Here is a 13,524-nt window from a genome sequence, read left to right as displayed (position 1 = left end):
GGGGGGGGGGGGGGGGGGGTGGGGGGAAGAAGACTGAACAACTACAACTCCTTGAAGTTGATACGACAAGCAAACAGAAAGGACATTGTTGGGTGGGAGGGGCGAGAGGGAGGAGGGAGGGGGGTTTCGGTGATGGGCCACAATAATCAACCACATTGTATAGCGACAAAATAAAATTAAGAAAGAAAAAATAAATAAATAAAAATAAAAAAATAAAAGAAGCAGAAGGGTTGGGAAATGAGTCCAGCTGCACTGAGCTCCATGCGGTGCCCTGCAGGGCTCCCGCGCCCTGCCCTGCCTTCCCACCACACGCCCCGGCTAGGCGTGAGGCCCACGGTGCAAGGACCACTTCCAGGTCAAAGCAGAAGTGATCCCCGTACTGTGACCCCGTGACCCCGGAGCTGCTGCCCCGGGGCTTGCCGGGAGCCGGCGGGCTGCGCTTCTGCCCTGCAGGGAGGGGCCGGGCGCCCCGCTGCTCTCCGAGGCTCACGGGCCGGCCCGGTGGGGTGGTTTTCCGTTACTTTGGGGGCTTCGCTGGCTTTTAAATGCATGTTAGAAATCCTGACAGCACCTCCTCTTCCGTCAGAGTTCCAGAGCGGAAGTCGCCCTAGAGTTTGCACGGCTCCCCACCGAGGGGGAGGAAGGGGCCGATCTCGGGGCCTGTCTGGGGCCCAGCAACCCTCCCGCTCGGAAGGTCCTTCCATCCTGCCGTCGGTTTCACGGAGCTCAGAGGTGGGTTGTCTCGTCATCCGTGGTGAAGTTTACGGGTGCGAAGTTGAGGCACACAGGGCGAGGTTGCCACGGCAGAGAACTTAAGAAAAGCTTATCAAGGGATAATGGAGAAGCAGGCAGGGCGGTGTCTAGGTCCCTAAGGCTCTGTTTCTGGCCTCCCCGGTCCTTAGCTCCTAGCTCGCCCGCTGCTGCTCCTAGCAGGCAGGTGTTCCCCAGCTACACTTCATCCTTACTCACTTCGTTGGGAGCTTGTGAAACACTTGGATGCACAGCTCCTTTGCACCTTTCTTTCTGGACCAAGCAACGGTCACACATCTACACCCAAGCACTAACTTTGCTATAAGAGAAGAAAGAAAGATCTGCGAGATCATGCTGGAGCCCTTAATCATAAGGCACGGCCCTGTCCCTGCCACTTGCCCCAGTCGGGGAGGCCTGTCCGCATGGAGGATCTGAAGAGAAGGGCCCTTCTGGTTGTCCCCCACACCACCTCCTCCTGGGATCCTAACAGTACTGATTCATTCATTCCTTGAGGTGAAGCCTCAAGGAATGTTCAACCTTCTACTCTTTTACCTTAACTCTGGTTACACTCCCTCAAAGTCATGGAGAGAAAAATGCCCTCCACTTGGCCTAGAGGCTGTGGAAGGAGATCTGAAAGGGAGTCCTGCTCAGAGTCTTTAACTTAACTGGACAGGGAAGGCATTTCTAGGATGGCAGCACCCTTCTATAAATGGACACACTGTTTCCTCTGGAGCTACTGAGAGGCCATTTTGCTGGAGGTGAGGAAGAACAGGGGTGGGGAGAAGGTGCTGTATGTCAGAGAACTCTTCTCTGAGTGTGTGCATGGGGAGATGGAGCAGGCCCTCCCCTTCTCCTTTACCTCCTTGCTTGGTGCAGGCTCCCAGCAGGTTAACCACGTTCAGATGGTGGCCAATGTGGGTCAAGATCTTGAGCTCAGTCATCAGAGCTTTGTACTCACTGGCTGTGGCCCCCTCTGTGTGAGAAGCAAGGAAGAGTCAGGGCGACAGGACAATGGGGTTCCTTCCGCCGGAGGCAGCATTCCTGCCCTCCTTGTTTGTCAGTGCTCAGCCGGTTGCTTCATTAACTTCCCCACATTCTGCAGAAAGGCCAAGTCTCCAGACTGTTTTCATTTCTCCCATCCTCCTGAGCCAACATCCTTTTGATTACAGTAAGGCCCAGCGCGGTGTGGGGTTAGTCACTGGACATTTCCTCTTGGTGGACTTAGTTCTGTTCAGCAATGCGCTGACTCAGAGCTGGGCACCCTGCTAAAGTGCCTTCAGAAGGCTTCTCTTATGTCAGAACCAGCTGCAGCAGGAACGGTTCAGGCAGGGGTGTGCCCGCCCCCTCCCCCCGTTTTTCTCACTCTCCTCCTTTGGGGAGTCACAAGAAGCAGCACAAGGAGCCTACAAGGGCAGAATGGCCACTTCTGTAAACATTTTTGCAATGTGTTATCTTCTCCCTATAACCTTTTCCTCCCTGGAGTTCACAGGGTTATCAATGGTTGTGAGGATCCATAGCATCTGACTTCAACTTCATTCTCAGAGATAAGCCATATCGGTCCAAGAAGTAGTGGAGTTTAAAGCCTCAATTGAGTTTGTACTGCCTGTTCTTATTGGTTAATTTCTAAGGCATTTACAAATTTCTAAATTATTTTTAGAAATATAAAAGTCATCTTGTAAAATATTCTAACAGTATGAGTTTGAGTGAAAAGATATGGAGTAAAAGGATCTAGAATAAAAAGTGAAAGCTGGGCCGGCCCGGTGGCGCACTGCTACAGTGCGCTGCTTGGGAAGCGCGGCGGCGCTCCCGCCGAGGGTTCGGATCCCACATACAGACCGGCCGCTCACTGGCTGAGCGAGGTGTGGGAGCAACACCGAGGGTTGCGATCCCGTAGCCGGTCCCGGTCCGGTACGGGCGCGACACTGAGGGTCGCGATCCGTTGCCGGTCACAAAAAAAGACAAAAAAAAAAAGTGAAAGCTGCTCCAACCCACTTACCTTCCTGGAAGGAGCCATTGTTAATAGTTTGGGATTCAGACCTTTTTCTATGATTTATAAATATATATACCCAATCAAAGGTTTTTTTTTTTTTGAGGGTTTACATAAGTGGGATCATATATATTACATGTGTATGTATTTTTAAAATGTTTTCCCCCTTTTTCAATGTGTCAGAGACTTTTTCTGTTCTTTTTAATTGATTAATTGTATTTCTTACATTTAGACTGTCCACAGTTTGTTTGTTTTTTTTCTTTTGCTATTACAAATAATGCTATAATAGACAGCATGTGTATAATCTTTGTGCACTCGTGCAAGTATTTCTGTAGGACAGAGCCCTGGAAGTGGGTCAAAGGTATGTGCATTTAACATTGTGGTAGGTACCAACATAGTCTTAAATAAGCGCAAATCATTTTTTAGTAATAACCACATAAACTTCTGAAGCCTCCCATTGGAGTTGGGGTTCGCTCACAATAGATGCTCAACAGTTTTTGGATAAATAAACAACATGAGTACTCTCCTTATTTCAGACATAGGTGTAAGGTCCAAAAAGGTTAAAGTTTTTGCTCAGGGACACTTTGAAAGAGTTTTTGACTCATGGCCTTTGTCTGACATTCTGCCATTTCTACTTTTCCTAGAAACAGATGGCCAATCAATTTAAGCAAGAAAGCTGAATGAAAATGGTTTTATAGGAATTTTATAGAGTGGGTAATTTGGCAATCTTTTTCAATCAGTGGTGATGGCTAAAAAAAAAAAAGATATGCATTTATAAAGATATTACATACACGATTTCCATATTATATAAAAAAGAGAATTTCTCTGGGTCTTTAAAGAAACATCTCAAGTCAAAATCTTCTCCTTTCAAACTCATCAGTCCCTGTAAGCATTTATGCCCCTTTGGCACAGAGGAACAAAACAGGCTCTGATGCTCAGACTGTTCCATTTATAGGCAGGGCCACAGGTGTTATCTTGGACCCACAACAGATAGCATGGACATCAGACTTGTGTCTCTTGGAGATGGTGTGCGGCAGTGAGCAGGGAAATGAGACTAGCTGAGGAAACAGATGCCTCCAGATTTGGTTTTGACTTATGTCTAGGTTGGATACTGGATTCTCTCCATAAAGCAGGCCAGGATCATTTACAGAATTTTGGAGCAACAGGCCAATTCCAGGAGGCCACATCTCTGCAGCCCCTCTTTTGTGACACTGTGGTATGGGGGAAAGAGCACTGTACTGAAAGCTGGAAGACTTGCAAACAAACGCTTACTTTTGCATTGTGCAGCTGTGTGGCCTCGCAGATTCTGTCAGAGAACTTTAAAGTTCTTAATCTTCCAGCCCTGACTCCATTATTTCAGAGGCCCATGGAAGGATATTTTCCATCTCAAAAGGCTATCCTCATCAACGAAAGAATGGTAAAAGTTGACCTGCCAGTTTTCTGAATGTAGCCTGGGAAGGAGTTTTGCATCTGCAAGGCTAACCCTTTCTGAGTCCTTTTTCCTCTGCAAGTTGGGGATAACAATATCTACCTCACAAGGCTGTTGAGAAAAAATTAGAAAAATGGCAGTTTTGTGTGGTTCAAGCTAATATATTGAGTATCTAATCTGGTGCTTTCTCACATAGAAGACACATTGATGTCTCTTCTCTTTAGAATCTGGGGTAGGGTGTCAGCATGCAGGTATTCTTACAGAAATGCCTGCCATCATCTGGGTAGTCCACCTGTAACCAAAGTCCTGACTTAAGGATGCAAAACGCCTTCCCAGGCTACTTTCAGAGTAGAACTGGCATGTTCTTTGTTGAGCTTTATCAGTCTTTCCTTGATGAGGACAGCCCTTTGAGATGGAAAATATCTTTACACAGGCCTTTGAAATAATGGAGTCAGTGCTGGAAGATTAGGAACTTTGAAGTCTCCCAAAGCAAATGGCTCTTTCTCCTGGAGCCTGTGCTGTGTACCTGCTTAGTTGGGTGCATAGCTTCCCAGGCCTCAAAATACTTTGGGAAGCTAATAACTGCCCTTTGAGTTTTCAGTCCTGTTTCTTTTTGGTTTTGGAACCTTAAAGTGAATTGAAGTAAATGAAAATTCCATCACAAATGAGGAAATGAGGTATTTTCTACACTTCGAAGAACACCTGAATCTTTGAAACATTTGGTTTACACAGTTTTCACTGATTTTCATTTTCAGTCTGTTTTACGGTGATGTTCATAAATCACTGTGTGATTTAGCTTTACCTCCCAGTGCTTCATAGAGTGGTAGTATCTTTCAACACTAGAAAGATAATTTTTTAAAAAAAATTTCTAAAGAGGAAATGGTTTATGGTTGTGGCTCAACAGTATAAAATAGTTTAGAGTTATGATCAACTAAGCTGTTGTAGCTTCATAGTTTCACTTTATCGTTAGGTCAAGCCCAAGCTAAGCCTTGGGGATTTATGATGTGCAGCTAAGTTTCCATTACAGAGTCATAGTGGAGCATGCCAAAATTTGAACTTGTGGTTGTAATAGGCTTAAGTCCCTGATAGTCTAGAGTCTGAGATGTAAGAGGAGAAAGACCTTTGAGGTGACAGAGATTGTTTTCCCATGGACCATGCTGGATTGTTCCTTTCAGAAGATTTATTCTGAGCTGTGCTGGCCTAACCTAAAACTCCTGGAGCAAAGGGGCTCCTAGCAGTAGAAGAAAGTTATGAGACCAGAGCAGAAATAGCTTGTGTCTCTTTCTAGGCAATATCCAACTTGCACCAACATTTAGGAAACACAAGAAGGTGACGGGTCAGTTGAAAGCCAAACTATAGCATACATACCTTTTAGCATTTTCACAGCCACAGTCCGGCATGTGGGTGATTTCTTAATGCCAAATGCAGATGCTTGAACCACTTTTCCAAAAGCCCCTCTTCCAAGTGATTTTCCTGCAATGAAAAGAAGACATTGGTTTGTTTGCCAAGCCAGCAGGGTGAGTTTAAGTCTTTTTCAGGAAGGAAATGCCTTTTCCTATGTGTGTATCTGAGGCATGTAGTTTGAATGGAATCTCCAATGAACTGACCCCAAAAAAGAGACAAAGTAAGGGACATGTTTTTGGGGTCTCATCCTTCCAACTCTTAACTCTGCTTCTGAGGCCCCCACATCCTTCAGAGCTAGGGTAGGTCCCTGGAAGGCATCCAGTGAAGGTAGATGGCCAGTTTCCTTTTCATAGGGTCCTCCTGGAGGAGAGGTACTACCAATTCCTGGATGGTCTCTTCCATTGTTTAATAACATTATTACCAAGAAGTCTTCCCCGTGTTTAACCTAAGCCCCTTTTCTTGCCACGTAAGGTCATTTCTTCTGATCTGTTTTCAGCACAAAGGGAGAAATAGAGAATAGTGGTTACTGCTATGGGTTATAATAATGCTCCATAACTTAATAATAATCGCTAAGTCATTTCTCAGACTTCCTTGGCAGTCAGAATATTCCCAGTCTTTTTACTACATCTTTATATGATGGTTACAAATCCTCATGGTTCACATGAGCCTGTCAACCACTGGTAGCAATTTGTTTCAACCACAGAGAGGTAGCTGCTAAATGCAGTAATAAAGCAAGATTTCTTTCATGGTACCCATTATGTTCTGCTATAATAACTGTTAACATGTTTCTTTCCCCACCTTCGCATGAGCCAACTTGATTCAGAGGGACATGGACTATGTCTGAATCTTCCCGGTATCTAGTGCCCACTGCCTGGTGTATAGAAAGTCCCCTGTATATTTGTGCAGAATGGAGAGTATCATTTGAGAATTTGTGGGATGCCCATAGCAAGTCTCATACAGTCATAGGCAACTAGAGGGACCCATGGGATGGAGACATTGAGATTGATGTCCATTGGGGAAGGCACTCCCTGGAATTCCTTACTACCTTTTATATATGGGGACCTCTTTTTGCACCATCAGAAAACAGCTAAATAGAACTTAGAGAAACAGTACCTCCAGCATGATATGCCAAAAGAAGAGTGAGCCCAAGAAATCATTCTTTTCTGGCTCTTCTGGGGGGAAAAAATAAACAACAACAAAATGCCACTAGTCAAAAGGAAATCCTGGCAATTAGAGTGTTAATTTAATACAACCCCTCCTTTCTCAACTAAATCCTCTTTTTCAGACTATCCTGATAACATCCCTTCAGTTAATTAACCTTCCTCGCTCTCTTCCTTCCAATCTCTTCCCTCACGGATATTTTTTTGAAGTTTCTTGTAAAGTTTGTAATGAAGCTTTCGTGCTTCCTCATCACATTATAGCCTTTACACTTTTATGCACAACTACTCAGTGACAAAAATATCTGTACCTTGCCTCTGCTTAATATCTTCTACTTCCCACCACCCCATGGGTAAGTTTCAGTTACCAGTGTAATCATTAGGGCCTCCTTGTGGCTGTCCCTCTGCATCTATCTCATAGGGATGCAATCTGCATTAGGAGGGGAGCACATTTTCCTCTGGTCATACATGCATCTGTGGTGACTACTAAATGTTGTCCTCCCAGAGCATGCAACATGGGCAGAGATACAGTCTCTGCTTCTTTCTTCATGTAAAATTGTCCAAGAAATAGGCCAGAATGGGGCCTCGAGTGAAAATAAAAAAGCCTCCAGTGAACCCTGAAAGTGCCACATGTGGAAACCTGGTATGGGAAGAGCACTGGCAGAAGCTGTCTTCAGCCTGGTAGAAACTGGTGCATTTTGGTTGGAGGTTTATTCCTTGCTTTATTTAGGGTGAAAGAACTATGTTTTTCTTCTTCAGTGCCTTCTACCATCTAATATGAAAAGTGTCCTGAATCTGAGAAAGATCAGACTAATCTCTCCTGATACTCCTAAGACACTTGCTTGTTTGGGGCAGGTGGAATCCTTTCGTTTTCCACAACTTCAGCCCATATGAATTACCTTCTGAGACATCACAACACACTTTGTTTTAATGAGAGTTTGGGGGCTTTTCTTCTATCAGTGAGAATAGACTGGTTCTCACTTGGCTTCCCTTCATCTTTTCACTTATTCTCTCGGAAGCTGACTGCCACCTCATAAAACAGAATGAAGCTATTATGGGCTCTTTAATCATCTGTCGCATTGAATCCTTCTGCAGACCCATGGTTACAGAGAGCACTGTTGCACTGGACTTGAACTCGCCTGATCCCTCTTTTCCCTTAAAATTCTCTGTGGTTTTGCCTGGAATGCCACTAACTTGCTTGGAAATGTGTAAGGTCACTGTCATAAAATACTGGAATCTCCTCCAAGAATGTCCTGGACTGGCCAGGGTTCATAGACACTCTGGGGACAGTATATGGCAGCATGGGCTGGGGCCCTCTCTGGCATTCAGGGCTGGTCTTACAAGAGACAGCACCAGCTCATGGCACCAGCCACTTGTCAAATTCCAGACTCCCTGTGTTGTTTCTGGTATGAGGTAACTCTAAATTGTTTTCCGATAGAAAGATGCAATATCAGACATTATCCTAACTTCTGTGATAAATTTATAGGAGATGAATTCTCTCCCAAGGTTAGTGAGGAATCATGAAAAAAAGGGGGAGAGAGATTTTTTTGATCCTGGATTGCAGGAATTTTGGTGGTAGCAACACCTCAATCCCAAGTTCCAATTGTATCCATCTATCAGATACTATAAATTCCTATTTCCCTCACTAGGGCTGCTAATAGTAACCAACAGAGTAAAGACAGCTGAAATCAGACACAACTTTGTGTGTTTCTCTACATTTATAACCCCAGAAAGTCTGCCGATCAAACCAGTTTCTTCTCTCCATTGGTCCAGACATACTGTTGGTTACTTTCACTTGCCAGGCATTATTTCACATTACTTTCTGTCATTTATTTGGCTTAAAAAAACAAATGAGTCTTGGGCTTCCTTGCTCCCATGTTAATTGGAAGAGCATTCCTTCAGGCCTTACAGCCACATACTGCATTGAAAGACAAAGTTAGTAGACTTGATACACTTTCTCTCACCCATCAAAGACACTCAAATGGACATCAGCCAAATCATAGCATGTGGCAACAATGGAAAGGAAAAGAACAAAAAGAAAGATCTCCAACAAAGGGCACCTCCTGTAATGGTGTTATGTCAACCCACAGAGCCCCAGAGGAATTCTAGAAGGATTAGCAATCTGACATGGGACAGAAAGCTCATGTGTCCTATACTGGATGAAGCATGTTTGATTGTGACTAATAACTCTGGAAAGCAACATGGCCTGAGAATGGCTCATGATTGTGGGAAAACTATCCCATGTTCCCTGCCAAGGTCACTGAGGGGCTGGACTAGCTGCCATATAATTTAGACTTGTAGAAGGAACTCATCCAGTGTGCCACCTGCCCTTAACTACTCTAAATTTAGTTGATTTCTTTTCTTCTTCTCTTTTTTTCCTGTCAGCAGCCATCGCTGGCTTTCTCTTGTCTCTAGCTTTTAACTGATTTCCCAGTTGCTTCCCCAGGCCAAAAAGAACATACTCCTGGAGCTGGTTTTTTCTCAGTGTAAGCAGAGTTATTTCAAGGCCCAAGAGAAAAGCAAGAAAAGGCATTTTTCCCTCTGCCCCCCTCATACCCCTCACTCCAATATATAATTTGCGTGGGGGGAGGGGGCAATGCTCTTGAGTTTGAAACAGCAGGCTCTTCACACTGAGAGTGATAAGCTCCAGGAACACTGGATCCACAGTCTGTTTTCCTAGTTCCAACTACTAATGACTCTGGCACACACAGGAGTGAGTGGAAAACTTTCAGAAGCCACAATCCAAACATTTTGGGTAGGAGTAATAATTGAGTCTCCAATTGTTTTGTAGCACCACAGGCTGGAGATTAATTTGTATTGTGACGTCTGAGCTGGAGGAACTGGGGGGGGCAGGTACGCTGAGGGAATACACATGCGCCTGCTGTTTATAGCATCTGCACTACCTAGAAAACAGGCTTTGCTATTCAAAAATGAAACTTAAATGACCCCCTTACACTTTCTTCTCTGTCTGGACATTCCCAACACCCTGGGAAATTCAAAATTTATATTTTGTGGATTTGCACAGAGGGTTTTTTTTTTATTGAAGTCACCAACTCTTTCACCAAATGTTTGATTTCATTTTTCCTTGCCGTCTTGAATTATGTTCTGGATCACAAATTTCTAACTCCTCCACAGTTTTCATGATTTAAGAGTGCCTGTACTTGTACGCCTCCTGTTGGAACTACTCTCTCCCCTTACCCTTCACTTGTCTACTTTTGCGTGTATCCAGATGGAACTTCTTGATGGAAGAAACTCAAACACCTTTGTGATCCCTAGGGCTTAGACCAGTGTCTGCTGCTCAGAGAAGGTGCCTACTAATAGCTGAAGGGACAAACAGGTACTCCCTTGTCACCTCGTACTGTTGTCTCAGCACTCCTTTAGAATGATTTACCTCTGTGTCCAGCTCTCTTGCTACTTTATCAGCAGCTGTAGGGTAGAATCCTGGGTCTAGTTTACTTTTGTGTGTAAAGGTTTTGAGTGCTCAGTATAGGTTTTGAGTCTGTTTAACAAATACATTACCCAGTTTAAGTCTCTCCCGGGCAAACTCCCACTTGCTGGCATCATAAGGGAGCCGCTCACACTGTTCATCCAGGGGAACTTCATCTGGGTCCATTATAATCGATAGGTAGTCAGTTTTTATTTCAGAAGAAGACTAAGAAATAAAGAGATCTCAAAGTCACAAAGACGGAAACAATTTTTTTTTTCCTTTTTGTCTTTTTTACTGTCCGGTAACGGGATCGCAACCCTCAGTGTTGTGCCCGTACCGGGGACCGGCAATGGAATCGCAACCCTCGGTGTTGCGCCCGCACTGCACTCAGCCAGTGAGCGGAAACCGGTCTCCACATGGGATCCGAACCCTCGGCGGGAGCACCGCCGCGCTCCCAAGTGGCGCACTCTCCAGTGCACCACCGGGCCGGCCCGGAAACAATTTTTTTAAAAAGAACCCAAACATCCAGTTTAAAACAATATTTTCTGCTACTTTGGGTCATTTGGTTGAAACTGTGTGGTCAGGTACAGAAAGTACCCCTCCACTTACATGTGCACACATCACATACATGTATGTACTCTCTGTTAAACAACTGCTTACTGTTCCCACAGTACCTTTCTATAGTACTAGTTCAAACATCATATCATGGATAAAATGCACTCAAATTCTTCAGTGACTTTATGTGTTGTGTTTATTCTTAAACAATTATATGATGATCTTTCTAAAAAATGCAAAGCATTTTTATAAAGTCATTCCAAACAGTGACTAAAAATAACTTTCCATGGTCATTCTGTGTATACATTATAGATGGGTCAACGGTAGAGTGCATTGTGGCTTTTCTATGCTTACAAGAAAGGCAAGAAGTGGCAAAGTAAACTCAAGATCCCTGGGGTAATTAATGAAAGGTACATTTCTTATGAAGTATTTAAACACTCAGAAGGACTAACCTCTTAGTTGCTTCAGCTACCTGAAGAGACTATAGGGTCTATTAGAGAGATTAGAGTAAGCTTTATCCTCAGTAAGAAATAGAAATTGATTATTTCAAAGGCCAAGAAGTAAATATGGTGTAAGACTTATACACAACCATATTTTGAGTTCATTTAGCTATTGGTAGAATGTCAAATGAGTAAGGCAGGCATCTGCCTCGAAGTGCTTGTTTTATCTTGGTAATGTAAATCAAGCCCAGAAAATACCCTTCATTTCAGATCATAGATAACCGGATTTACATTTAATGTGTTAGATTCATATCAATGGGTACATTTCCTGTTAATGGGCAAATTTCCAGAATTGATGAGTGCATTTCTGTGGGCAGACTCTTGGACAGGACAGAAAAGAAGCAAGCTTTCCATATAACTCTTGCCTAAAAGCTATGTAAACTTCATTTAAATGAGTTTTGGGGTGGTGCTTTTCCCTACACAGGATCAGAGTTGGAGTTGGGAAGACAACCTCTCTATACACACCATTTCACACCCACCCACATTCTTCAGCCCTTCTGACCCTGGTCTGGGCTGTCAGAGCTCACCTCATCCATCACTTGCAATCGCTTTCCTTCTCACAGAAATTATCACTAAAATGTGTGACAAATAGCTCAAGCCAGAAAGATTTGCCTGGCCTCCATAAGGAGAGGAAACAAAGATATGAAGCACATTTGTCACAAGCCGCATTTACCACTAGTGTTAGAGTATAAGGGACCAGACTGTCAGACACTCATATGAATCTGTAAGACTGTAGAAGAGTATACATTTCTTTTTTTTTTTTTTTCCTTTTTGTCTTTTTTCGTGTCCAGCAACGGATCGCACCCTCAGTGTCACGCCCGTACCAGACCGGGACCGGCAACAGGATCGCAACCCTCGGTGTCGCGCCCGCACCTCGCTCAGCCAGTGAGCGGGAACCGGTCTGTATGTGGGATCCGAACCCTCGGCAGGAGCGCCGCTCTGCGCTCCCAAGCGGCGCACTGTAGCAGTGCGCCACCGGGCCGGCCCCGAAGAGTATACATTTCTATACCAGGTTGCTTTCTGGGTGTTCATTAGAGAAGCTGCTGGAGTAGATTCTATTACTAAACTTTTCAATGTCCATATAGCCAAGGCCATGAGAAACAATCTCCAGTCCTCAAAGAGCATAGGACAGCTGAAATCTAGCAAGAGACATCTTGGGTTTGTGCAGGATGTGTGGGAGGTCAGCAGTAGTGTTGACAGAGGCAGGGAAATAGGCAACGGTAGACAGTCTCCCCATGTGGCACCTATGGAATTTTATGGTTTATCTCAATAAGGCAGATGAGAGGAACACCAAACATACCTTAAGTAAGGGCTTTGAGGGGAGTGTGATAGTAGAGTGTTAGCTGCCAAATATTTCTTCTTTCAATTGACATTAACACTGAGCAGCTACTAGGTGCTTGGCATGGAAGGTGAGTAGCCAAGTGCTTCAAAGCCCGGGCATTGAGGCTGACTGCCTGACTTGAATCATAGTTCAACTTCTTTTTTTTTTTTTTCCTTTTTGTCTTTTTTTACTGACCGGTAACGGGATCACAACCCTCGGTGTCGTGCCTGTACCGGGGACCGGCAACAGGATCGCAACCCTCGGTGTCGCGCCCGCACCGCGCTCAGCCAGTGAGCGGGAACCGGTCTCCACATGGGATCCGAACCCTCAGCGGGAGCACCGCCGCACTCCCAAGCGGCGCACTCTCCAGTGTGCCACCGGGCCGGCCCCATAGTTCAACTTCTGACCAGCCACATACACTCAGGCAAGTTGCTTAATCTCTCTAAGCCTAATTTCCTTATCTGTAAAATAGTGATAATAATGATACTTATCTCATAGGGCTGTTGTGAATGTAAAATGAAACAATTCATGTAAAGCTGTTAGAACAAGAGCTGGTAATATAATAAGTATTAATAAATTTTAGCTATAATTATAACACTGGCCTGGGCAAGGTGAGGCTAAAAAGATAAAATGCAGTTTTTATCAATGAGGAATGTGCACTGTGGTTAGAGAAACCACACAGAAATAGTTTTTGATGCCTTTTTCCTCTTTGCCCCACCACAACCAATCCCTTTTCAAATTTTATAGGCATTCTGGTTTTGAAATAATAATCTCTTGCTCTCATCCATTTGTATTTGCATCAAGATTTCACAGAATTGTAGAAATAGAAGGGACCTCTCCAATTTAGTCTCAACTTATCTTTCCAGTTTTATCTTCACTATGCTCCTATATGCCAAGTAACTAGATTACTTCTCCAGTCTGGGGAGTAGGAAAGGATAGGGTGGGCTGTGTTTTTCTGCTTCTTTCCTTCCAGCTACAGCCTTCAAAGTTTGTC

The 13,524-nt window shown here is 44.4% G+C and overlaps 1 protein-coding gene across 1 annotated transcript in view; it reads right to left on the bottom strand.

The window, feature by feature from the left end:
- Positions 1–13,524, bottom strand: part of FLT1 (fms-related tyrosine kinase 1) — a 174,786-nt gene that overhangs the window by 30,490 nt on the left and 130,772 nt on the right. The window contains exons 17-19 of the mRNA XM_008580419.1: positions 10,247–10,379; positions 5,535–5,639; positions 1,610–1,723 (exon numbers count right to left, since the gene is read on the bottom strand). Of these exons, the coding sequence (XP_008578641.1) occupies positions 1,610–1,723; positions 5,535–5,639; positions 10,247–10,379 (352 nt within the window). The remainder of the gene's footprint in view (positions 1–1,609; positions 1,724–5,534; positions 5,640–10,246; positions 10,380–13,524) is intronic.

This window comes from Galeopterus variegatus, unplaced genomic scaffold (assembly GCF_000696425.1).
Source record: "Galeopterus variegatus unplaced genomic scaffold, G_variegatus-3.0.2 Scaffold2085, whole genome shotgun sequence".
Classification (NCBI taxonomy): Eukaryota; Metazoa; Chordata; class Mammalia; order Dermoptera; family Cynocephalidae; genus Galeopterus; species Galeopterus variegatus.
The sequence above is the reverse complement of the archived record's forward strand: the minus strand, read 5'-3'. Positions and strand labels throughout refer to the sequence as shown.